Source organism: Haliotis asinina, chromosome 2 (genome assembly GCF_037392515.1).
Source record: "Haliotis asinina isolate JCU_RB_2024 chromosome 2, JCU_Hal_asi_v2, whole genome shotgun sequence".
Lineage (NCBI taxonomy): Eukaryota > Metazoa > Mollusca > Gastropoda > Lepetellida > Haliotidae > Haliotis > Haliotis asinina.
Window position 1 is genome coordinate 61,006,329 of NC_090281.1, and position 26,722 is coordinate 61,033,050.

At 40.2% G+C, this 26,722-nt stretch overlaps 1 protein-coding gene across 1 annotated transcript in view; it reads left to right on the forward strand.

Moving 5' to 3' along the window:
• Positions 1 to 26,722, forward strand: part of LOC137272757 (cholecystokinin receptor type A-like) — a 75,664-nt gene that overhangs the window by 32,256 nt on the left and 16,686 nt on the right. The window contains exon 2 of the mRNA XM_067805145.1: positions 15,808 to 16,539. Within this exon, the coding sequence (XP_067661246.1) occupies positions 16,149 to 16,539 (391 nt within the window). The 5' untranslated portion in view covers positions 15,808 to 16,148. The remainder of the gene's footprint in view (positions 1 to 15,807; positions 16,540 to 26,722) is intronic.

Sequence of the window (26,722 nt, forward strand, 5' to 3'; positions counted from 1 at the left end):
TGTGTTTGTGTGCCCTAAACATGTAACTCTTTTACACCTCAAGTTTAAGTTAAATTAGTATGGCATTTAAACGGACAGATGTCTTGATATCAACGTCCGTAATACGAAGAACACCTGATGAAGGAATACGAATACACCATGAAACGTCAGGTTTCTCATGTTACAAATGTTGCTATTCATTAATTTTCCTATTAAACTGACTTTAGTATCATGATGCATAATGGATAATTCAATGCAAAATATCTGCATTGTCTTTCGTACCTTCATCGTTTATGTAATGAAGGCATATTGAAAAGTTTTGTTCTATAGACTAGTGACAGTGATTACGCCTCACTCGAGGAATTATGGTGACGTTATTTGGATGTATGTAGTCTGACAAATCATTTGTCACACTTGAGTTTGCTTGTTTGTTTCAGTATGCAGTCCAAGGGACCATGCATACTAGTATACACTGTGAACGTTTTTCTTCGTCCATGGTATGGTGATCTACATGTATCTTATGTTGCTGGCGATCAGTAGCCTGTTTTTGTTTTGTATTGTTTACTGTAGTTGTAGATTGTATTACTACATACTAGTTTTAAACCAAATCTGTAATATTTTTGCACTGTTCTTCGACGACAGGGGTGTTAGGTATAGATGTATTTTGGTTTAATGTATAGATTGTTCTACTCACGATATGGCTGCAATACTGCCGGTGTGACAATAAATATGAATTCACACTTTAGTTTTCTTTAGCTTAATATACGAACAGCTCTCTGAAACGAAACGTTCTACAATCACTTGAAGACTTTCATGAGGATTTTCATAACTTGTAAACACACGTGAAAATCCGGGTTAGAACTGACCTCCCATGCTTGCCATTTCTCAGGCTCACGGACTTGCTAATACATGCCATCGAATCCCAGATGCTTATGATGTCAGTCAATTGGCTGTTTGGACTAAACTGGATAATTTTCCAACCGAAGTCATGTACTTGTAGCTATGTAACTGAAGAGTGCGGTGTGCAAAACTACCAACCAACAACAATATATAAACTTCACAATTTCAGATGTCACGTGGTCACAATAGCATGTAAACGGCATAATTTCAGATGTTATGTATTTCCTTCCGCAAACACCTTACGTTATCACAATTTCATACCAATTCAAAATCACATGCTCATGATGCAGTTGGAATTGTACAATCGGCTCTGCTTTTCGACGATCTCTGACGACCATGAAGAGGCTTTTATCCGCTGCTGTTTTCACGAAACATGGATTATTTTTAACATATTACTGAAGTTGATTCCATCACGCAACTATAATTCCAAACATAAAATGCAAGCCAAACATGTAACACATCCCTATAAGAGATATGAAGGGACATTTTCGTACATGAAAAGAGAGTGCGTTATTAACTACAGCACCCCTAGTGGCTCTTATCGGTATAATGTTATTAGTAACATGCATTTTGAACCGAAGGGTAAAATGTCTTCATGTACGTATAAGCTAAGTTACATAATATGAAACACGATAAGGTTGTTTCTCGAGTAGGATTCCGTCCCCGTGGCTATATACGTGAGATGTAGTTTTATATGTAATAGATATGCCATGATCTCCTTTACTACGCCGAGGTTTGCACACGTAATATCCCTGGGGAAGATTCACTATGCGCGAAGGGTTTGGATTTTATGTAAAACGTTTAGACACACATTCCACGTTCTATTCAGTTTCACTTCCACAAATGCTTTGCTGGGTCACAGGGGACGTATACTTTAAGGCTAACAGGAAAAAGTTTTATTCGCTTAGGGTGAAGATAATATTAATCACGTATTTGTGTAATGGGGAAGATGAAACCTCGTTTATGTAAATTCCTGCAACAAACCAACATTGCCCACATATCTGACTATAAACATCAGCGATTAGTCGGATATAATTGTACCTTGTAAAAAATCTAGGGGGCAGCTGCTGATAGGTATCTAAGTCATCAGTTATATACTATTAGTATTTGTGGCCGATACAAATGGTGTGGGGTATTTTTTCTACATGTACGATATTACACAACGATTTGAAATGACGAATGTGATAGCACTGCTAAGTCAAAGACAGCAAGCATGAATAAGGGCTTTCTTTCCCCCTTGAACTATACTGCGTCCTTTGAATATACATGAACTGAAAGAACAGAGTTAACTTCCGGCATTCAAATGACCTCACTCACACCTGCTGATGCACTTTACGAACACCTGCTGATGCACTTTACGGACACCTGGTGAGTCACTTTACGAACACCTGCTGAGGCACTTTACGGACACCTGGTGAGACACTTTACGAACACCTGCTGAGGCACTTTACGGACACCTGGTGAGACACTTTACGAACACCTGCTGAGGCACTTTACGGACACCTGGTGAGTCACTTTACGAACACCTGCTGATGCACTTTACGGACACCTGGTGAGTCACTTTACGAACACCTGCTGAGGCACCTTACGGACACCTGGTGAGACACTTTACGAACATATGCTGGTGCAATTTACGAACACCTGGTGAGGCGCTCTACGAACACCTGCTGATGTTCTTTACGAACACCTGCTGATGCACTTTACGGACACCTGGTGAGACACTTTACGAACACCTGCTGATGCACTTTACGAACACCTGGTGAGGCACTCTACGAACACCTGCTGATGCTCTTTACGAACACCTGCTGATGCACTTTACGAACACCTGCTGAGGGCTGATGCACTTTACGAACACCTGCTGATGCACTTTACGAACACCTGCTGAGGCACTTTACGAACACCTGCTGAGGCACTTTACGAAAATCTGCTTCAAATGCACAATGTACATAAACGTTTATGCTCCAAAAGAACCTTAAACTGTCGAAGTTGTCACTCTAACTTAACGCATGTTGAGTCTTGACCTTATGCATCGTTAGACAAAGCAATACAAAGCATTTGAAATTACAGTAAAAGTCGTTTTCATTAACAGATTTCTTCCTTTCTGCACTTGTGTTTGGAAGCTGGGGAGTCTATTCGAACAATCTCTCTCCGCAGTATAATAACATAAATGTAGGGAAGCCACTTAACAGCTGCGTCTGGAACAGTTTCCACTCTCGTATTGCACAAAACCCGCGAAACAGCTGCAGCTATCGACTTTGATGTTGTCTTGACTGTAAGCAGAAGGGGGATTCCATCTTCAGGAGCCTTGGGGTCAGCTACACATTAAACTACATTTGATTCCTCCCTAACCCAGGAGATGAAGTGGTAGCCAACAAAAATCGGTTCGTTGGCAAAGTACAGATAAGATTCACTCCCTTCTCTAGTGTTCTGTAGGTTTTTACGGACTAGCATTCACAGTCTGCAGTTCTGAAAGGGGTTCCAATTTCGACACAATTCTTAGGTTAGGAGAACAAAACCAAATGAGCCCACCGAATTGCATTATCGATTATCTCTAACGGACAAATGCAAAGACAATAAATTTTGATTATGATTGAAAAGGAATACGCAGGGTTAACATTATCTGAAGTAAAAAGAACTTTTATGCTTAATGTGGAGTTTCCTCACAAATAACACTAAGTTCTTTTAGAAAAGCAATGTTTATAAAACTCATTAAAACGTTAATACAGGAGGCATTCATGTTACCGGTATTTTCATAATTAAGAGGATTTCAGAACGCAAAATGCAGACTCGGAACTTACAGCGGTGACAATGAACTTCATCCAATCACACGTTTCTCGCATGCCATCAGGACTAACTGTGTTGTCGATCTCAAATATGAGTTAAATTTATATGGCATATGGCATTTGAAGGGATTAATTTATTGATATCAACTTAAAATGCAAAGAATACGACATTTCGGAGTGTGTTTTTACTTCTTCATTACTCACTTGATGAAGGAATAAGAACATACTCTGAAACCTCATTATTTTGGTGTGTCAAGGCTGTCAACTGGGTTTAGTTGTTTGTTTCAGTATACAGTGACCATGGAAGGAGGTAAACAACTACCCAGCGCACACGCTAACGTATTGCAAATATCTTAAAATTCTTCTTTTGCTTACAGTACGAACGCAGCTTTTGAATCGAAGCGCTAAACACTCACTTGAGGATTTTCTTTAAAAAACAACAATCGAGATAGCTGTTGAAATGAGTCCAGTTTGCTCTCGTTTCTGCTGTTTCAGTGATGGAGATAGAAATTCACAAACCCCTAAGGATTTCATGTTTTGATTAAATGCCAGAAAGATCCATTTTCAAGAAGAAAGCGATGCCCTGAATGATGGAAGGATGACATTACTTGAATGGAGAATATGTATATGCTTTTCACTTGAAGGACATTTTTGGCAGTCATGCACTTAGTAAATCGAAAACATCCTCTTATACTTCAAGTCGATCATAGTCACCTGGTCTTTTAGATCGATCGTGTTGTCTGTTTTGCTTTACATATTGCTATTTAGAATGTTTGTGAACAATGTCTTGAATGCTTCGTGTGACAGCAGTGCATATGTATTTACAAAACTACACAGCCATCGATATCACATGTAGTATCGCCAAGAAACTCTTCAAACTGAAACGCTCGGAAATATTTAGACAGCGCTTTTTACACAATGCCATTTAGAAAGTGGCCAAATGTAACTGTTACGTTATATATGGTATGCTTGGGATTACATCTTTTTAGTAAAGTACAGACTCTAGTACTTGTGTTAGGTTTAATCCCACCAGGCATTCGAACCCACACCTTCAGAGTCAGGCACCTAATCGCCAGCACACAAGGTCAGCCGCCTAGCTATCTTTTTTATGCTCACGGTGGTTTATGCCTTGTACATGTAATGACTGTTAACGTCCTTGTTGAAGAACACATGACGTTACTATGGAAGTCATTTTGAAATCATTTGGTATTGTGTAACCAGAACTGAGCTGGTCACTCTGGAACGAAAATAGGACTGGCCAGCTCAGTACGCTGTATCGGGTATCAAGTGAAGTATGTCATCGCAATGATTATCACCAAAAGCGCATTATTTCGGACCAATAAAACCAAGAAACCGCCAGCCGCAAACATGTGCAACAGTCTTATATATGACTAATACATAGAACCATATTTCACGTAACAATGATTCACAGCTATAATCGACAGGATTTTCCAGAATATGAAGTTCTGAATACAAACTGTAATTAAGTCTACAAACCATGTGTTTGAAAAAAGATGAACTATAAAATATACAATGCTTTAAATTTCATTTCTACTACGGATATGGACCTGAGAAACGTCATTTCCATTTGATCGTGGGTTCGAATCGTGAGTTCCGATTTAGTTTTTGGTCTATCGAACTAACCAACTATATTCTTATGCTCCTGGTTTCACCACAGTGTTCATACACCACTTAAGGTTTTCTCCCACGTACTTGACGATTGTTCTAAACAGTGTTCAACCAAACTCCTAATGGCCAAGCGTAATCGATGCATTGCAAGTGATTGACATTTCCTAATCGCAGATAGACAGATCATTAAACTTTAAAAGTAGTTCCGGTTCTTAACAGCTTGTAAAAAGAAAAAGTAAAGCTGCTGTTACAGCTGGGTATTATGAGAACAATAACTGTGAAACACGGTTTAATTACTCTCGATTGTCCCTCGAAATGCCATTTTACAAAAAATATTTTACTGACGATGTGGTATTGCTATTCATCGTGCAGTAGGATGCCATCGCTCTGTGGTGTCGTTTTTAGGCCGTTGCCTTTACATGAGTTATGTTTTATCTTCGGAATCCTGCAGAAATTGTGCATGGTAACGATGGTAATCTGTAATTCAATTACTGGTTGTTTCTTACAATCCTCGTCAGTGTCTTCCTTTACGAAGCCGTCATTACAGCCCCAACTCGACACGTACTCCTGGTTTATGTTGCAGGCAGATGGTAGTAATAAAATGTATTAAAAACATAATTCCGAGCATTACTACAACATGACAGTCAAATCTAAAAAAAAAACAAGAAATGACAAGTGTCAGGCAAGAACCAGACAGAAACAAATATGTCTTGAAACCCCGTTGGGTATAATGAGCGGAAACGTTAGAAAAAGGTATGCGTGATTATAAATATCAAGAATGAATTCGAAGAATTGTGCTTAAAGAATTTTATATCACTAGAAGCGTTACTGGCGACAAGGTCTTACATTTCTCTGTAGCCATGTTCAGACACTACAAGCCAGTTTTGAAGAGATGAAAATGTCAAAACTAAACAAAAACAATGGCGCCGTCAAACATTTTGATCTATGCTATTTGCCTAATTGTACAGTGTCCGTATTTAGGACACCTCTCATTAAAACTATACAGTATGACACACACTTTCCTTAGGTAATGAAAAAAGCCGTGTGGAAAACATAATGTCGTGTCTGCATTTGGATTTTTCTTTGTGAATATAAATAAAAGTCTTATGTGCTCCGTGATCCGAAAATATGTGATGTTTACATAACGATATAGAAAAATGTTTTACTTCATCTGTCAAATCAAATCCACAGTCTTCCAACTGTTTTTTTCTTTTCTTTTCTTTTTTTTCGGTTGTTTGATTTGGGAAAGGTTGCAACTGACAGAGAATTTGGAGCACTTGTCAAAACCATTTGCAGTGATGGATCAAATAGTCATAGTCACATCGATCAGTGGGTGACGGTTGAAGAGATGGGGTCCCAATGTACCGGTAATGTAATATGTTCTAACTGGACGTGCACAGGAGCGCTCCTCAGCTCAGTTGGAGACCCACAGTTGATGTTCACAATGTGGTGACCCTGTTCGACCTTATTTGATCCTTGTATTTACGAAGTTGTCAGGATCATACGCGTTCGTGGTGCGATCGATTGGTACAATATACATCAAACTAGTTTTACTTAGTTTTACTTAATATTGATATTTCATATTCATTACGTTGTTGCAGCATCTGCTCACAGTGAAGCACAACTTTTTTCAATGTCTTTCTTACGTTTCAGTCAGTGTGAATTCCAACAACAATAAAATATCAAACGTAACAATATTATCCCTTGACAGCAGCTTTTGCCAAATAATGAACTCATCAATACCATCATGGAATATTATGTTCTAAAATCATATAAACTACCCAGAATCCAGTTTCGCGATGTTTATGGGCAGTTTCGCTGATCACAGATGTTCCATACTAGACACATGCGATGAGTTTAAGCAGCATCTCAGGTCATATGCACAACTGCCCCACATACATCACTTATTCCAATTTGTCATATCCTTCTTCCATTAACGTGCAATACACGAATCTAGAAATTATGCATTCACAAATGAAATCATGTATCTGGGTGCATCATTTCCCCCGACATTGGATTTTTTAAATGCTCACTATTCTGCTGCAATCATGGACGACACTTGCTCATAATATGTCACTATGGTAAATAATTGTTTGTCAGTGATAGTTAAACACGACTTGCACGTTTTGCTGCATATAAAGCCGAAAGAAATGGACATGGACACTTACATTATAATACAATCGTGACTTTTAAACTTTGAAAAATCCTCATTTGACGCTTCTTAAAAGGACACTTAAATAACCTTGCTTTCTTTAAGGATGACCTGACTTCGGAAAACAACAATTGTGGATTAAGGTATTTCCACATTTGAAATATTTAGAACAATAGAATGACTGAGGTTTATATTGATGTGTATTTTATGTTAAGGCCTGAAATCGACATTTCAGGGATATGTATTCATCTTTAGAATGCCGTTTTTTCCTTCGGAAATACATGCATTAATCATGAATGAATGATTTCAAAGTGATGTTTCAACTACAGAGAGGATACAGAAATGTAAAGGTACGAGGGTTGGCTGAAAAGTTCTCAGCCTAAGTGGTTTTTCCCCACCAGGTAGAGACAGGTGTTTGCCACCAATGAGGATAATCATTTAGTGAATCATAGACACAAGAACTACAAACGTACTAATAGTTTTATCTCAACTACAGCTCTTTTGGTAAACCTACCCTCTGAAATCATCAGAAATGGACAAAACTGAATACAGGGCAGTCATCAAGTACTTGCAAAAGAAAGGGATGTCCCCAACACAGACACATGCTGACATGCTAGGGGATGATGCTCCTTCATTTTCCACAGTAAAGAAGTGGGCTGCAGAATTTAAGCGTGGCAGACAAAGCCTTGATGATGACCCACGCTTCACGCCTTCAACAGCAACCACTCCAGAAAACATCACGCGAGTGCTCGATATGTTGATGGATGATCGACGATTGACTACTCGACATATTGCTAGTGTAGTGGGCATCTCTCATGAGAGGGTTGAGCATATTATCACCAACGAATTAGGAATGACTAAAGTTTCTGCAAGATGGGCGCCAAAGCTCTTGACAGCAGAACAGAAACGTGTCAGGTTCCAGACGTCCCTTGACAATTTGCGTCGTTTTGAAGCAGATCCCGATGATTTTGTGGCACGATTTGTAACCATGGATGAGACCTGGATACATCACTTTCAATCAGAAACAAAACTACAGTCAAAAGGGTGGAAGCATCCTGATTCACCAGCTCCGAAGAAAGCCAAGTCTGTTCCTTCGGCTGGAAAGGTGATGGCATCAGTCTTTTGGGATTCCAGGGGTATTCTGCTCATTGATTATCTTGAAAAAGGTCAAACTATCAACGGCAGATACTATACTGATCTACTGAACCAGTTGCGAGAAGCAATCAAAGCCAAACGACGAGGGATGATCGCTAAAGGTGTCCTCTTCCACCCAGACAATGCGCCTGTTCACAAATCGGTGGTGGCCATGTCAACAATCCGCGATTGTGGCTTTGAACTCATTGACCATCCTCCTTATTCACCTGATTTGGCTCCTTCTGACTTCCACCTGTTCCCCGAAATGAAAAAGGAACTCGCCGGTCGCCATTTTGCAAGTAATGATGACGTCATTTCCGCTGTGACTGATTTTTTTAGGGTATCTGAAGAAGATTTCTTCCTGACCGGGATTCGGGCCTTGCAGCATCGCTGACAAAAGTGTGTGAACTTGGAAGAGGACTATGTAGAAAAATAAATTACAAACGTAGACTTTGTAACTTTTTTTCACAGTGAGGCTTAGAACTTTTCAGCCAACCCTCGTAAGTATCAAGTTTGTCCAAATAAAAGCTTTCTTGCTCCAGACACGCCATCTGTTTCTATTTATAAAACGGATGTAGAACTATGTCCATTAATATCAATAATTACCTTGTTACTCTGAAAGAAGATCTAAATATTCGTGTCTCATCCATTCAGTGCTGCGCCGGGACTAAACTACACAATAATTCATCTGAAAATATGTTGTGAATTGCGGCAGCCATTTCTAGCCAGACGTATGGCGTATTTATTATTTTGTCGTGGAGGCTTTTTCCGGTTTCACGAAGCCATTTGCGGCGGCAGAAAAAGCGTAATTTTTGACAAAACCCATTTGCACTTAATTAGGGAATGTCATTTCTCTAAATGTATTGATTTACATGTGTAAATATACAATGCTTGCGCAAAATTACTCAATTATTGAAAGGGAAAAGAGTTTACATAAACAAGTAAACGTAGAAATAATGCACACTGGTGGTTTTATGTGTTACACCCATTATAAACAAAATGTGAAGTGTTTGTACAAACTGTATAGTTTGCATCTCATATGCAGGTTGTAATAATCCATATGTTTTCTTGAGATGCACTCAAATTAAAATGCACTTTTTTCCAATCACACATGTCGAGTGCTGAAAATGTACGTGACTCGTGGTCATTGTTCACTTTACTAACAAAGTTGGTAGGCTGGTTGTTCTTTAACTCCACACACAGCAATATTCCAGCTGAGTGATGGAGGTTTGTAAAAATTCCAGTCTGGACCAGACAATCCAGCAATCGTTCTAAGGAACTGGGATACGATAGCAAGTGTCAGCCAAGTCAGTGAGCCTGACTACCCGATCCCATAAGTTATAGAGTTGCTGAAGACAGACTGAAGACGTGTACACATGCATCTCCGTCATTGTATCTCGGTTGTTGTTTTTTGTTTTATGTCGCTCTCGGCAATATTCCAGCTAAATGACGCCGGCCTTTAACCCAGCTGGGCCAGACAACCCAGTGATCAACAGCATGAACATCGATCTACGCAACTGGGACACTATGACAAACATGAACATTTAATGTCAATGAACTTGTCCACTTGATTCCCTTAGCCTAGCTTAGTCGCCCACAAGTATGGGTGGATAAAGAACAAGTCTAATCCGGATATGCACGAGCTGAATTGTAACTGAGGGCAACAGGATGTCCGGATTGTTTGACCCTGTACTACTAAGCACTGGTACCAAGCGGATTGTTTCACAATAAAAAGCACAATGTATTCCTGCGCAATATTACTTTTCCTACAGTAAATATGTTCCATCTTTAAGCAACACGGCTTGGCAGGAACTTTGCGAGGCAAACAATGTTGACGGTCGCCAAATCAACATAACTCTTCTGCCAAAGACAGAAGTGCCTGGACGTGTGTGGGAGGACTTTATTCGAGTTAAAAAAATGAAACCAGTAAAGACGTCATCCGTCTTTTTTATTATGGCTGTCAGATAATTCCTTTTCAAGGCTGAGAAGCTGTAACCTGTCTGGTAAATACGGAGGCTGTTCAGTTAACTGAAAGCCACAGTCACGCATTGCAGCCGTGTTTATTGTTGTTTACTCAGCAATAGTCCAGTCATAAGACGAAAGTCCGTCAATGATTAAGTTTGAACCAAGCATTTTAGTCACTGACATCATGAACAAACACCTACGTAATTGGGATTCAGTGACATGCATCTATTTCATTTACTGGAACTACAAACTGAAGTGCGACTGTGTTTGAAATCAACAAACAGCATAGATTAACAACTGTATTCACAAATTCATGCAAAGGTATCGTCGCTCTGTCGGTACAAATTCAGGGTTAATACATGTATGGAGAAGAAAAGTAAACTAACGGGCAAAAGAAACGTTACTATGTCGAAATCACTGACATTACAACACGACAAAACACCATTGTGCAAAAGGGAGTGAGTTTTAATAATACGTGTATGGGCAACGTACAGGGACTATCCGATCATGACTTACAGTGCTGGTCTTCTTGTGGCGAGTGTTTTCATGTGAGAGGAGAGCTACGTACTCACTCTCCTTACATGTCAAAGAACATTTCCATAACTCTTTCTGCATCAGACGGTTTAAGTACCTACCAGTACAAGTGTACAAATACCACACCACTGCCTTTTAGTGACTCTACCATCACATTGCATAACAGTGATATGGAAACTGGACATGTGGTTTTGGTGCATAATCTGACATATCTATACCATCGTAAAGTTATAGGCAATGAGCAACACAAACTGTTTACCATACTAAGTCTCCATAAGATTTTATTGTTCTTAGACTTTGCCAATCAGTTGTTTACAATACATGTTCCTTTACATCTGCTCTGGGCGTGAAGAACATGTTCTGATAATTCGCGTACTGAATATTTGCTCTATTGATCATGAGGCCTTCTCTAGAAATAAAGAATATTGAACCTTGAAGGAATAGCAGGTGAAAGTTTGCTGCAAAAATCTACCTAGTCTAAACACCCGGGACTCATTTTACGATGCAACATTTACTAAGGTTAAGCTCAACGTCCATTCTTTAACATTACACTAAGGTTACCTTAGTGATTTACGGTGACCTTAGTGATTTGTGAAAGAAGGCCGAGGTCAGGCATGACTTGCTGAAGACAACGTCTAGCGAGGATCTTCAAGGGTGGTATTGAAGACAGTTGATGTTTAAAGCAGATTTGAAGAGGTTTGGTAAAAAAATAATGCGAGATTTAATATGGTAGTACATAAATTTGTTTTGGATCCCAGAATACAAACGCCTTCACTTTACCAGTTGATGGAGTCTTTTCCTTCGACGCTATGTGCTTACATGTCTATGACTGCTCAGCATCTGGCAGATAGTGACGAGCACTAGACTCATCCACAGTCAAAACTGCTGAACAAGAGTGGGTCTTCTTAGAAATACATAATCCTTTCACCAAATAGGAGGCAGGAGCCTTTGTTTTTAAAAGTTAGAAGCATTGAAGCCCATTGTGCTGAAGCTATGATCAAGCTGAATTCATTCCTCAGCATCTCACGGGAGAAGCCAACTGTACTGGCTGTGCTGATGATCCATGGTCATATCTGGTTTATCAACATTTAGTGGCAGTTTAAAGTGTTCCCAGTCTTGGGTCGTCCCCGAGGCTCTCTTCCCCTCTTCTTCTGCAATGCCCAGCTGTTAAAAGGGCCAAAGGACACCATGTCTGCATGAATGGCTGTTGGGAGTTGTGGCGTTTCAGCTGGAGATACTTGATGACAGCGCGGTAGCCTGTTCATTTTTACCAGCAGAGAATGCCTCATCACTGTAATGAGTGGTTGTGTCGTCTTGACTTTTATGAGTTCAGTAAATTTTAGAGAAAGCACCATTAGTATTGTGAGATAACAATCTGTCTCCATTACTGGACGAAACGAATCACACCGGTTGCGGAGGGTGAAGCAACAGTGGTTATATATGCATCGATCCCTGAAAAACAGTGATGACACACGCAATCTGAGAAACCACTCTTGACCACTCTTAGGCAATCACCCTCTATCTACTGTCAGTGATGACACAAGATTTTATCGAAAGGCTTAACGTGCTTAATTTTACGCCGCTTTTAGCAATATTACAGCAATATCACGGCGGGGGTCACCACAAACATTCTCTAGTTACTTTCCTTTAGTTATCGTTCGAAGGAAGTGAGAAAAACGGCCAAAGAAGACCTTTCGATGTTGGTTTAATATGTGTAACCCCAATCTACAAATCTACAAATCGACATGGGTCAGACATGTATAGAAATACTTTAACCCTTCAGCTGATGCTGTTTATCCACGTCATTACCAATGTCTACTTATGGCCGGAGGTGCCCAAGAGGAAATTTCGAGAGGCTTTAGGAAGAAAACCATAAGCCAGTCTGATGTCTGGTTACTTTAAACAACGGCAGTTCATTGACATTGTCGTTGACCCATTACCACTCCGCCTTTAAAAGGAATTGTGAAAGGCCTAGACTAACGTTTGTTCTCTCAATACATATAGAATTTTTATTGTAACAGATAAACCCGTTTAAATTAAAAATGAGTTCCAGGGAGGCCAGGCTTAGGGCTGTAGTATTGAAGGGAGGTCTAGACTGTAATGAATATAATATGGTTCAAGGACTGTGAAGCAGACTATGAAAAGCTCAGTGTAAATTTAAACATTTTGAACAACAAATATCATATGGTAATGATAACGCAGATTCACATACTATTACTTTTGCAGTTTAACACGATACCATTTCCGTGCAACAGTTGTACCCGATGACACGTGAATTCCTTTTGCTCCCAATGTATCAAGCAACCACAGTAGTTACGGAGAGCTGTTCTAAACTGAGAGGAATGGTCTTAAATAACAGTCTTTGTGTTGATGGAAAACATGTCACGATATTAGCCCAGGTAAACAGAATAACAACCCTACAGGCGACATGTATCAACAGTCAGTCGTACTAAATCAATATGTTTATGGCTTGGCATCATTCATCAGGACTGAGTTTTGAATTGAACACGTCTAACAGATGTGACATATGTTTCTGAAGACCGTTACACAATGTCAGTCGTTGATGTAATTGAACACTTGCCTACTAGCTAATTACAACAACTCTGTACAACTTGTTTTCTTACACAACTGTTCAGAAATCCATGTGATATCAAATATGTATAAAAACGAATTCCAGATTCATGAATAACTACTCTCAGCTGATGGCCTTGGGTTATCTCCCGTAGTTGATTCCCCACATCCCCAAATGTGTCGAGCCTATTCCTGGTGTCCCCTGCCATCATATTGCTGGAATATAGCTAAAGCAATACTCACTCTGTCACTCTTAGGCCTCATCTAAATCTGTTATCACTTTTGTCTTATACCGGAAACGTAAAGACCGGACGGCGAGGTCTTGACGTTTTGTTATGCATCATTGCTCTACGGTTATGATAGGAATAGATAGACGAAATATTCAGTCAAACCCCATTGTGTTGAACTCAAAGGACTAAGGTGAAACTTCGACTTATCCTAGTGTTCGACACAGCATAGATATGCCCAAGTATTAACACTGACAAAGTGCTTACAACATCATTTTTCTATAGTAGACTATACACACATCTTTCCAATAAGAGATTTCTGCTGTTCTGATCATTAAATTTAAATTAATATGTATGATAATGCAGGTCAATTCAGTCTCTTTATTTATGACAAATAAATATGCATACAAAAATATAGAAAAACAGATTGCATGTCGAAGACAGAAAAACAGAGTAATTTAGGGTTTGTAAGGCACTGATTATATCTGAGAAAAATTCATATCACAATTAATTGTCTCCACGAGCATCAAATGTGCGACCTGTGTTACTTTGCGCACACACCATTCTGAAATTGCTCTCATTCCGCAGCATAAATAATATAAGTATATTATAATATTCAGCATGAAAGCGATGCTACATTGCCAACTCATCGATAACATCAAATAGCCAAATATTCTTGTTCCAGTTTCAAAACTCATTGTGTAATTCTCTTACCCGGGTTCTCGCCGTCACAATATTTCCAGAAACGAAGGATGTTGCATTATTTCTTTTTTTTTCTAACAGCACAGTACACGTGTTCGTCGGTTGTAATCCGGCACTAATGTGTATTCTCCGCAGGGAGCTGAGAGTCGAAATAGAGACCATACTGATCAACTAACAGATGTAATTATAATGGAGAGTTTAATGCCGGGTTAAAACGTTGGATAATATCTAGGGTAGAACCAGCAGCAACAGCTGCAGCAGCAGCAGCAGGAGTAGTAGTAGTGGTACTAACGGGCATTTGGGGACATTATATTCTGTGTTGTTTGTTTTTGTTTTGTGTAAAAACAGATTGTTCAACCAACAGACACTTAAAATTTACAGAACCTCTGTCAAGTCATCAGGGAATTGAGACCAGGACAGTGTAACATCGAAATGTTAATGTGCTATATACATCATATCTCCTAAAAGGCCAGGACATTGTTACGACAGTCTGTTTCAGTTACAGGTGTTACACATTCACAACACTGAAACCACTCAATGAAACGCGTCACGAATTTACACACGACAAAGTATATTACGCAGGCATAAATGTACACCACCATTTATCGAGTCGTTACAACATAGTCCATTGTGGCCAGCCGTTAAGCAGTGTGCATAATTTATCTCACTCTGCGCAGTTACAGGAGAGAAATATTGCTGGACTGATAAGCTTACACACATATAAAAGGCTGTTACTGCGATTTCCTTGCCTGCCTTCGCGATAATGTCCCAAAAAGGTTAGAAGACGGCCACTGTCCACTAGTGGTCAACTCTCAGGATCATTTAAAGTGATCTGGACGACAGGCGCCTGAAAGCAATCCCCTCTGTCGAATATTGACCTACAGTAACGGACATTCACTGTAAAGCTACTTCAGTATATCCTAATTATACGTTCAATACTTCCTTTAGAGATATCCAATACCCATCTTCTCCTGAGGGATGTTCTTGATAAAGTCTCTTTGATTAGCTATAATCTGGAAATGTAGACAAGCTTTGTGATGGTTTCGCTGCTCAGCCGTGAATAACAACAAGCCCCAGCTGTTTGTTATTAAAAAATCTCACCGTTTACGTCAGTCTTGCCATGGATACGCGCGCGGTAGGTAGTCCACTGCCCCTCTACCACTCTTTACAGGTATAGTTCACGTGTGTCATACATAAGTGTTTAACTGACGTTTATTGGTTTTGTTTGCAGCTCGGTGGAGCCATCATTCAAGTCGTGAAGAATCGGAAAAGTACCATTAAACCATCTGCAGTCTTATTTAACGGAAAAACATCTTGACAAATATTTATTTGAAATGTGTTTTTGAGTGTTTCGTGTAAGGATCGGTTTGTCTGGAACCAACGCGGATGAATACTGGGAGAGAAAGTTTCATACCCCGCACCTTGGAAGATTAAACGGACAATAATCGATATGAAATAGTCAGTGCAAGAGGTGGTCGGCCGGCATATGGTTGCTCAGTCAGTGGGAGCTACGGCACTGAAAGCATAGCAGTGGAAAGTATTGTTACCGGAGAAACTCCACAGGCAGAAACTATGGATAACTGTACAACTTGTGATGCGGAGGCATTTTGTCATAATATTTCAAGAAGGACACCTGTTTCCGCAGAGGAAAATGCTCTCATCATGTCAGACCCAAGATTTAACAGTTGTATAGATTTCAAAATTCCTCATCGAGGGATTTCTCTAGAAATGTGCATACCATATGCTGTAATTTTTCTGTTGTCAGTCGTAGGAAACTCTTTAGTTGTGTTAACACTTTTCCAACACAAGAAGATGAGGACCATTACTAATGTCTACTTGCTGAATTTAGCAATCAGTGATCTTCTACTGGCTGTATTCTGCATGCCGTTCACGTTGATACCGTTGTTGCTGCAGGATTTTGTGTTTGGAGCCGTTATGTGTGCTCTCATCAGGTACTTGCAAGGTAAGTTCAGAACAGTTTGGGTTCTTATCAACTTTTAATTGGCAAATGTATTGATCATTTAAACAGCTTCGTTTTAATAATATGACAACTGGGTTACTTTTTGATAAACATGGCAATTGTTTCATTTTGATAAATATCACAATTGTGTTACGTTTTGATAAATATGACAACAGTCTCAGCCTAATATAGACTAGGAAAATTAATTGTTAGAATTCAAAGTTTTTTTCCTCAAAATATTAAAGCATCAATGTCGCGGTCGAAACTGTCAGTATTATCAGTATTGGGGAACGAGGAATGTAGAATAAAAATCACTGTTGAAACCTACTTACTTCTTCGGTTTACTATGAAAAGACAACAGCTGTTAGAGACACCTGACACGCTTTGATTAAATGGCGAACGCAGATCTACATCTTTGCCTAACCTTTGAAATCAGCGATTGTATATTACTGATACTATATCATAATATGTGGCATCGGTGCATTGTAAACAGAGTATAATTATCATTATCGTTTAACTGGGCATTGGTTATATCTTCTCTGACTATCATTCACATTGTAGTATACCAGTAAGAGACCCCAAGTGGCTTAGCTATCGCCTTGCTTAACAGCAAACAGAAGTCTCCCAATGGTGGCAATTTCCAATAATGTTACGGTCAAATCATCGCCTGCAGTTGCCTCTTTAATGGGCAGCTCGAGGCTTGTACAGCAGATGTATAGATCAAATTATCGATTCGATCCGTCGACTAAATTTTAACACGTTGCTCATGATGACAGGCTGATGTTTGAAACCATGGGAAAGAACATTAATTAACCAGTGCATACAGCCATATGTTTCCCACCGCAGGCTGCCATGTATAACGTGACCCTGTAATATAAAAGTGCGACATATTTTTATCGGATTTGTAAACTTTTTTGAAGGTATCATATTCCATCAGTATTCAGGTAAAACTCCATCAAAAACGATCATTGAGCTTGCATGTTATAAATGCTTCGCGTGTTATTTTCAAAAAAGTATGAAAATACTCATCGAACTCAAAGATAAATACCGTACTATAATACTGGTCAATCTTGTCAAATATGAAGAGCCAGTTGGTCATATGCTGAGTCAATGAATATAAACCGTCAGTGCGAAGAAATTACCCAGTCTCAGCTATACCCAGAACTATATTCTATTTGGTGTACAGTCCGTTTGGCTCAAAAGCGAACCGATGAATAGCGAGAAAACATGGAGATAGCACAGCACAGGTTAATGAATAAATAACTTTCTCGGTACTTGTGCGCGTACTTCTCGAACACCTGGCTGTGCCTTTCTCTGCACTCCTCCCTCGTAATAAACAGTGAACTGAGTCAGTATTTCAGTTAAACAACTTTTTTTGTTTTAAGGAAAATTATTCTGCAACAGAGTTGGTATGATGTTCTGATTATGACCAGCGTTTCATATATTATGCTCATTAGTTTTCGAGTTACATTGGAATTCTTCGGTTCTATTTTGAGCCAAACGGACTATATAGGGCAAAAAATCGCTGTGAACATTATATGAAAGGATCATTACATATCAGTGATATTTATGAAAAGGTTACCCGTATCACTCAGAGTCCTGGAAAAAGTAAGTGTTTAGGACCCGACGCTGTTTTCAGTTTTCCTGCCAAGTGACCACTAAGGAAACCAGACATACTTTTGCCATTTTACATTACGGCAGTCTGTGTCAGGATAATTTAACTGTACAGTTTGTTGCTAGATTGGCCACGTTGTAATAAACCGAACAGTAATGTTGCTGTAAATGATCACACCTTCCTAATATGTGGTAATAATCAATCTTGTTTATCATCGGAAACAGATTCGTTCAGGCTAAAATGTTAAACGTGTGAAGATTGCATCGATGAATGATAACTGGCAATCAGTGAAGACACCAGGTGTCAGGATAGCATGCCCTGCCCTTAGCTGTTCCCCCATCCCTTCCTTCATAAAGAGTCGGCTTGTTCAACAAATTCTTGTATTCGATAACTTGCAGATGGTCAACATAACTGATTGCAGTCTTTTAAGGGAAGTAAACTAAATCCATTTCATAATATAAGCAATGTCTGTTTAGAGGTGAATTCCTTTGTCCTAGACTTGTGCTGTGCACCTGGTACCATCTTACTCCGAAGGTGGGTATGCTATTCATTTCTTAAATCGATAAAGTTTTGAATCATTCACAAGCACTCACAATTTAGAAATAAGAATTTTGGAAAAGGTTAACCCATTAACTTGTGCCTTATTTTTAGTAGAGCACTATTTAGACAATCTTCCCCTGCTTTTAGCCTATCCAGTTCCTTGACTGTATATATGTCCAATATAATACTTAGAGTGGATACTTAGAAATTTGACTTAGAAAGCGTGTCTAGTCAACGTTCGTTAGATAACAATGAACGAAATGACAAGTGAACTCATTACAGCCTTAGTGACGTATTAAGGAAGAGTTAAGATCACCAACAGGTGGACTGGTACAGGGTAATAAGAAGGTAAGATTTCAAAATTGATGCTTTTTATTTTGTTTGTTTTAATTGACATAAACTGACACCCACTTGACACCCCTGTAATGACGACGTATGACGGATGGTGACGGAAGGCGATCTGCTCCACTCCTCTTGCAGCACATGGCCACCCATATAGTCTTAGTCCTACAACGTCTTTCTATATCATGTCCTATACGTGATCAAAATGGCTGATCTTTCATCATGTCATTCCTTGCATGTGGTGATGGAATTTAGCTTTATAGGTTCACGCATGGTGGACACCGTCGTTGCTGAGCTGAAAGACAAAATGTTAGTCAAGAAGGTTAGCCAACACAACAGCAATGGAGGCCAGTGCCAGGAATGGGGTTCTTGTTAAGGCAAAGTGCTGTTACTCAACACCATAACCTAACCACGGCCGCCATAATATTGGCTAGTGGATTATTTAGCCTTCCAGACCATGCAAGGAAGTATCCAGTGCCTCTTCTGAAGACATGACACGCGACCAGCACGCCAGTCTCGACGTTGTGTACACCGCTGACCTCTGTCTGCACTATGAGGATTTGAAAGGTGCTGCACAGCACGTGGTAATAGATCATGGAGATGAGTTGCATGTAAACGATTTCTCTTAACTCATACTCCAGTGGCCTGATGAAAGCTTCTGGCAGTTTGATTCGCCGTTTGAGCTCGATTTCATGGAACCTGGGTTCGAATCAATCAACCTCGTCTTCTTGTCTTTGACCTGAGACGCCCGGAACGGGCTTGTTGTAATATTTTGGGCATGACCTTGACTTAGTCTGCTAATCACAGACCAGAAACGTGTTGACCTCTGCCAGTTTCCACCACGCCAGTAGCCAGAGGTTTGCGCGTCGCAGACAGCCTCTGATTGAAACATTCTAATCATGCTATATGAATAGCATCATCAACGAGATCCATAATACTCGTCCACATTCAAGCGAAATGAAATCAGAAATGACACCCTCAGTACGTGTGAGGCGATACCATTAAACAGTTTGGTGTTCTGTTGTACAGACATATACAAGGTGTGTTTGTCGTCAATTTGACGTCATTACTTTACTGTATGGTTGTAAAAAAATATACGACCTGCCACCTTTTATTGTCACTTTGCAATATGAGCATGATTCTGAAGAGTCAACTCTTTAGCTTTAGCTTTAGCTTCCGTTTCGTCCTCGTTTAGCCCCCCAACCCGTGATGATCCGGGTTAGAATCGGCTTCGTATCCCATTGTATCACAATGCGTAGATCGATGCTCATAGTTTTGAACACTAGGTTGTCTGGGCCAAACTCGATTATTTACAGACGGCCACCGTATAGTTGGCATATCACTGAGTGCAGCGTACAACCAACCTCAGTAACCCTTATTTAGAGTGAGGAGAGGGAGAGTATGGTGTAACAACACTTTGAGCAATATTCCAGCCTTATTTATGCGATGAAAGACATGTATAAACAAAGACCTTGTATATTTCCTGTATAGACTATATATAGACTATGTTTAGTGCCAGTGTGACTCTTAATAGTCGTATGAAGACCATTGCAGTGCCTGCATAGACCCATTCAGGACATGTATTCAAACAGCATAATCCCTGTATTGTCCCTGTATGGATAATGTATACACCCCGCCTGTGTTGCCAAAAGACTGTCGTTCACGTACAGACCCGACCCACACCATGTATAGTATTATATAGTGTATGAACGTAGCATACACACTATGGGTTCCAGTATAGTGAGTGAGTGAGTGAGTGAGTGAGTGAGTGAGTGAGTGAGTGCAATTTTGCAGCTATATGGTCTGTACATGATCGATTTAGGACCAGACAAGCAATCGATCTACGTAGTCTGACGACAAGCATGTCGACTGCGTTACTGAAGATCAAAATTAACCAGGATCGTCTCGGGTGAGCCCCAGTAAAGATCATGTACATACCCGATGACCAACTACACTTACGACATCACTGTTCAGACGCTTCCCAAATATCGTCTCTATTCGGACCGTGCAAAGTTTCTGCATGGCACTTGTAAAGTCTCCGTACAGTTTCCTTGAACCTCTGTAGTTCCCGTAAGGTCCCTGGATGGACCATATAACGTTATTTAGACCATTGTAAGCCTTGCAAAGACCGTATCAATCCCGGAACCGTGTACATGTGTAGCCTGTGTATGAACCATCTTAACGCAATGTATACATTTATCATGCCTAGATCAGCTTCCAAGGGCGAGTTAAGTCATATTTTCGCGCCGCACTCAGCAATATTCCAGCTATATGGCGGGCTACCAAGAGTTATTGACTTAGCTGTAAACATTCTTTCGAGCATGTATACATAGATCTTGTACAGACCAGTATGTGACCTGCATTGCGAGCACTCATGCTTGATTCTTCACGGTATTTCATCATGCACGAGTTACATAAGCCTATGATAGTGTACCCATGTAGTCACAATAAGGCAGCATAGAAAAGTGGGAAATGTATGTAATGTATTAAAATGTAAGATACGCTTCTGTCAGCGAAACTATGCGACTGGTAATATGGAAGCTGGGGAGTCTCAGTCAGTTCAACTGAATGTGTCACAGAGTACCTTAACAAGACTTTGGCATCGCTTCCAGCAGCAGGGGTCAACACGTTATCGCACCAGGTGACACCCCGCCCGCTCAGGACAGGTTTATTCGACTTCGACATTTGCGAAACAGGATCACCACAGCATCCTCCAGGACTCAATTTCTGATCAGACTGTGAGGAACAGCTTACTTGCGGCTGGTATTCGTTCCAGACGACCTTTGCGAGGATCTGTCCTCATCGTCAACATCGGCAACAACGCAGACAGTGGTGTCGCCAACATCTCCCATTGCTATTTCAAATGTGGAGAACTGTTGTCTTCAGTGATGTGTCACATGACAGGCTGCGACGTCATGACGGAAGAGCACGTGTATATTGACGTCGTAACGAACGCTACGTTGCTAATTGTGTACAGGAAGTGGAAGATTTTGACTTAGGAGTGTCATGGGATGGGTTGGCATCTCATACAGTGGCAGGGCAGATCTCATTCAGGTCCAGGGCAACTTGACAGCTCGACGTTACTGTGATGAAACCATCAGGCCTCATGTCCTTCCTTTCAAGAACCGCCAGAACATCATTTTTCAGCATGATAACGCTCGGCCGCATACAGCAAGAATAACCAGGGATTTCCCTGCCCAGAACACCGTTCACGTTCTTGATTGGTTCTCACGATCAATGGATCTTAACCATATTGAACATTTGTGGGACGAACTGGATCGTCGTGTGCTACAGCGTGACAATCAGTCACAGACGTTACCTGCTCTGTTTGTGGCCTTGAGGGAAGAGTACCAACTCATTCTTAGGCACATCATCCGGAATCTGGTCCAGTCTATGCGACGCCGATGCCAAGCAACCATTGGAGCTAATGGTGGTCACACAGGATACTGACTGCTCTGCGATCCTGACCTGGAACTCTTGTCAGTTGTGACGTACAGTTTCTTGCAGCATTGGATCGTTAATGTTTATTCAGGTTTTCTTCATGACTGCAATGTTTTACTGAACCATAACAATTTCCAGTTAGGCGTTTCTTTTTTTAGTAGTATATATAGAGGGGGAGAAAACAGCTGACTAACATCAACATACAAACAGCTGTCATGTTGAGACTGAAACATATCAAAAACCAAAACAAACTCAGAAACCGAAACCTCATATTATGCTCATGGAAACGGATAAGAGAACACATGAAAGTGCAAGTGTTCCTTTATTCTTTTCCAGGTTTCTACACAAGGTACGCAGTGCTCTGTTGGTGGAATTCTGGAAATAGACAAAGGAACACTTTTATGTGGTCCTTTATTTATTGTCATGGGTATGATGCCAGGTGACATGTGACGTCAGGCAATATGTTCCTTTAATCTTCTTTACCAAGATACGATCCGTAGGTTTTCATACATATTTTCACAATCATTATTTCATGGGATAATTTCTAATTTGCATAATTTCTATGTGCAGCATCCTCTGCAATCATCATCCAGCATCCCATAGCATGAGACATCTTGCCACTGCTTTTGGGCTGTTGTTCTAAATATTCAAACAAAAGAATGCGTATTCCATTTATCACATTGCAAGATTCCAGTGGAAGCCGGGTTGGTATCGATGATTTATCAACTTCTTCAGGCTAACTTCTGAACGCTTCAAATCTTGCAGGAGCAAGACGTTTTGAAAAACAGTGTTTGAAGTCACATGACGAAGTTCTTTGACGTAGTGACGTTGTTTTGTACTGTATCAGGGTTTCAAAAGCATTTAATACAATGTCGCTTGCAGCAATTAATATACTTTCCGAATAGTCGGCTTTCGATTTTCCCTTTTAAGTTAAAAACTACCTTGGTAAAGATTTTTACTCACAAAAGAGCCTATACTTTACAACGTCTAACACTGATGTTTTCTTGGAACCGTTCCAGTCTTTCTCAAAACCAGCATGAACACATATGAATTGTCTCATCGCAGAGCTAGCAACTTTTCAGAGTAAAAAAGATAATTACGACAGAATCGACAAGAACAAAGTACAGACCGACAACAATTAAACATAATGGCATTTTCCGTTTGTAATTGCATTTGAGACGTCTCATGTTCTTTCTAGCCGACAGGTGAAGAGTTAAAAGCCTGATAAACCAGAGGCGATGCAACTTTGATTGATGTTTTTGACGAGTGACCCGAATCAATGTCACGTTTTTATCGTTTCTACTACCGCAGGCAGGTCAGACATTGATAAATGTTAGATGGTAAAAGATGAACAATGGTCTGTCACCAAAAACCGAAAACATTGATCGAAATATATGAAAAGGGCATCGTTGAATGTCTCGATCATGAGAAGATATACTCCCGTAAATCCAGTAAATACACGTAAATCCATTGGTAGTGGAACTAAAAGAAGATATGTTTGAATGTCAAGGGAGCTAGGCTTATCAACGCATGGGCTAGGTTCCAAGTTACATAAAAACATATTTCTTTACGGAAACAACAGTTTTTTCTCTCCAGATGCTTTATCCTGTAGGTACTGGTCCGGGTGTCCCAGCAGGCATATACGGCGTTTCGTCCTGTATGTACTGGTCCCGATGTCCCAGCAGGCACCTACGGGCGTTTTGTCCTGTAGGTACTGGTCCCGGTGTCCCAGCAGGCAGGTACAGGCGTTTTGTCTTGTAGGCACTGGTCCCGGTGTCCCACCAGGCAGGTACGGGCATTTTGTCTTGTAGGCACTGGTCCCGGTGTCCCAGCAGACAGGTACGGGCGTTTTGTCCTGTAGGTACTGGTCCGGGGGTCCCAGCAGGCAGGTGCGGTCGTTTTGTCGCCATGATATTTGCTACCATGATTGCTATTATGGACTTTGTAATGAAACCATTGTGATCACCCTCAGCAAGGTAATGACAATGACAGGTACTAACGCTGGGTCAGGACTTTCTGACACTTAACAGCTCCAATCCGAATAGATTCCGTCCACCGGAAAAGTATGAGAAGTATTTCAAAGTATTTCCTGTGAGATAATTACTGCACTTAACTTGAAATGAGCAATACCGTTCACCGCTGATGAAACTGTTAATGGGTGGAAAAGAGCTGAAATTACTACCCAAGCAATTATGATTTAGACTGAGATATTTCCTGCTTTCAGTCTTGTTTATGTCAAATCTGCTTTCCGGCTGATTCGACATGTTCCAATCTACAGTAATGTGTAACCGGGCATGTTACATCTGAATGCAAAAGTCAACCATATACGATAAACAACTTTTATAACAAACGCACTGTCTCATGTAGCAAAATGATATTGGGAATATAGGCCATTTGTTGTACAAGTTGTATAAATACTGAGTGAAACAAAATAAGGAACACAGGAAAGCTAAAATGTTCCTTAATATTATCTTTTGTTTCATCCCCAGCTTTGAATGGCGCTGTGTGAGATCCGAAAATACATAAGGCACACTGCCGTAAAGTGATGTTCCCTTATTTGTTTTCCTCAGTATATTTTGCCGAAATGCGTAAAGCGATTGAAACGTAGAGGTTCTATTGAGTTCATTATATAGCGAGTGAGTGAGTGACTTTCATGTAAGTCACATGGGCAGTATTGTGTCTTGATTAAGTTATACAATTCTACAATAATTGCAAAGAATACATTTCAAACTAAGAGCTATCACTAATTGACAGTAAAATAACTAGATGATCACAGATAGAGATTGAAAACTAGTTTGAAAATCTAAAACTGTTTAACTGTTTATAGAACAATATGAACATGCTATGAATTGCCAACAAGACAAATCCGCATATGGGGACTTACAGTACATATACTTCTCCATGGGCTCAGTTGGGATTTACACCATCATTTCAGAAGTTGGCATTTCTAGACGAATCTAGGCGTACATTAAAATATCATAAATGCTACTATTAACGATACTGGCATTTTCCTTACCTTTTCAGTTCAATTTCCAATGTTACAACACATTTTCACGTACCATCTGTGGAATGCAATGTAACCGCAGTGGTCTGTACGAGAGGTCAAATTAAAACAGTAACTGCTGTAGTATGAAGGATGAAACCACGCGTCTTGTAATTATAGATACAACATGGAACATGTTTGTGAGCTTGGTCATGGGTAGGATATACATGTTGACCCTGATCTATCGGGTCTGAAAAACAACAAACACACGCACTGTTATATATGCGTTAAGGGTGCGCGCAAATACAAAGTGATTATGAAGAAATAGGTTAATCTTTGTTTTCCGGCCTTTCCTATTATGTCACATCATTAAAGCTTAAATTATTCATACTTTGGAACCGTGTTAGGATCTCACGTCAGATTAAAGACGTATGGCCTCTGGGAATATCCGTCATTGATCCTGCTTGATTTCATTACAGTGTTTTCTCATAGGCTATTCTAAAGCTCACAGAGCCATTAGGGGTTTAATGCTCTCTCCTTGTACTTGCATGTTAGGAGTGGCCTTTGCACCGACATTGTCCCGGTATTGAAGCATTTGTATGAAGACAACTGATCATGGCCCAGTTGCTCCGTGGAAGTGGCGCATGATATTTCATCTGTGTGGTCCTAATAAATTTGCTTCTGTGTGTATATTTGCTGCAAGAACTTTGTTAATCTGAGCTAATATAGCCCTAACGCAGTAATACCGCCTGTTGGAGTCAAGGTCATCATCTCGCCAGCCGCTAAAGAAGGAACGATCACACTTCAGTGGACATTCCTGATTAAAGTCTGGTACGATCAGGGGAGACGGTTAGAACCACGGTCACCAATTTGTCAAACCTGCTTTCCTGTTGACGTCGACATGTTCCAATCTTCAATAATTTATACCTTCGCATGTCAAAGTCCTGGGTGTAGAAAATACTTCACAGATACCAGTAAGATAAACGCACAAAGGCATAGCTTATCTCAGAGAGCTCCGGCTGATGGTACCGTCCAAATTAGATATGATGTCTGAAATACGAACTGCATGTAGTGATGTGCGTCATTCGGGGTGATTATATCCTGATATGTGAGTAGACATAATTCTTGAAGGTAAATAATATTCGTGGAGGGGAGAGTTAAGTAGAGTTAAGCCAGTGAGGGAGTCATTATTCCAAGTGGTTGGAGTTGGGGATGAGTAAAGCATAACACAACATTTAGCAACATTCAACGGAAGGGTTCTCAAA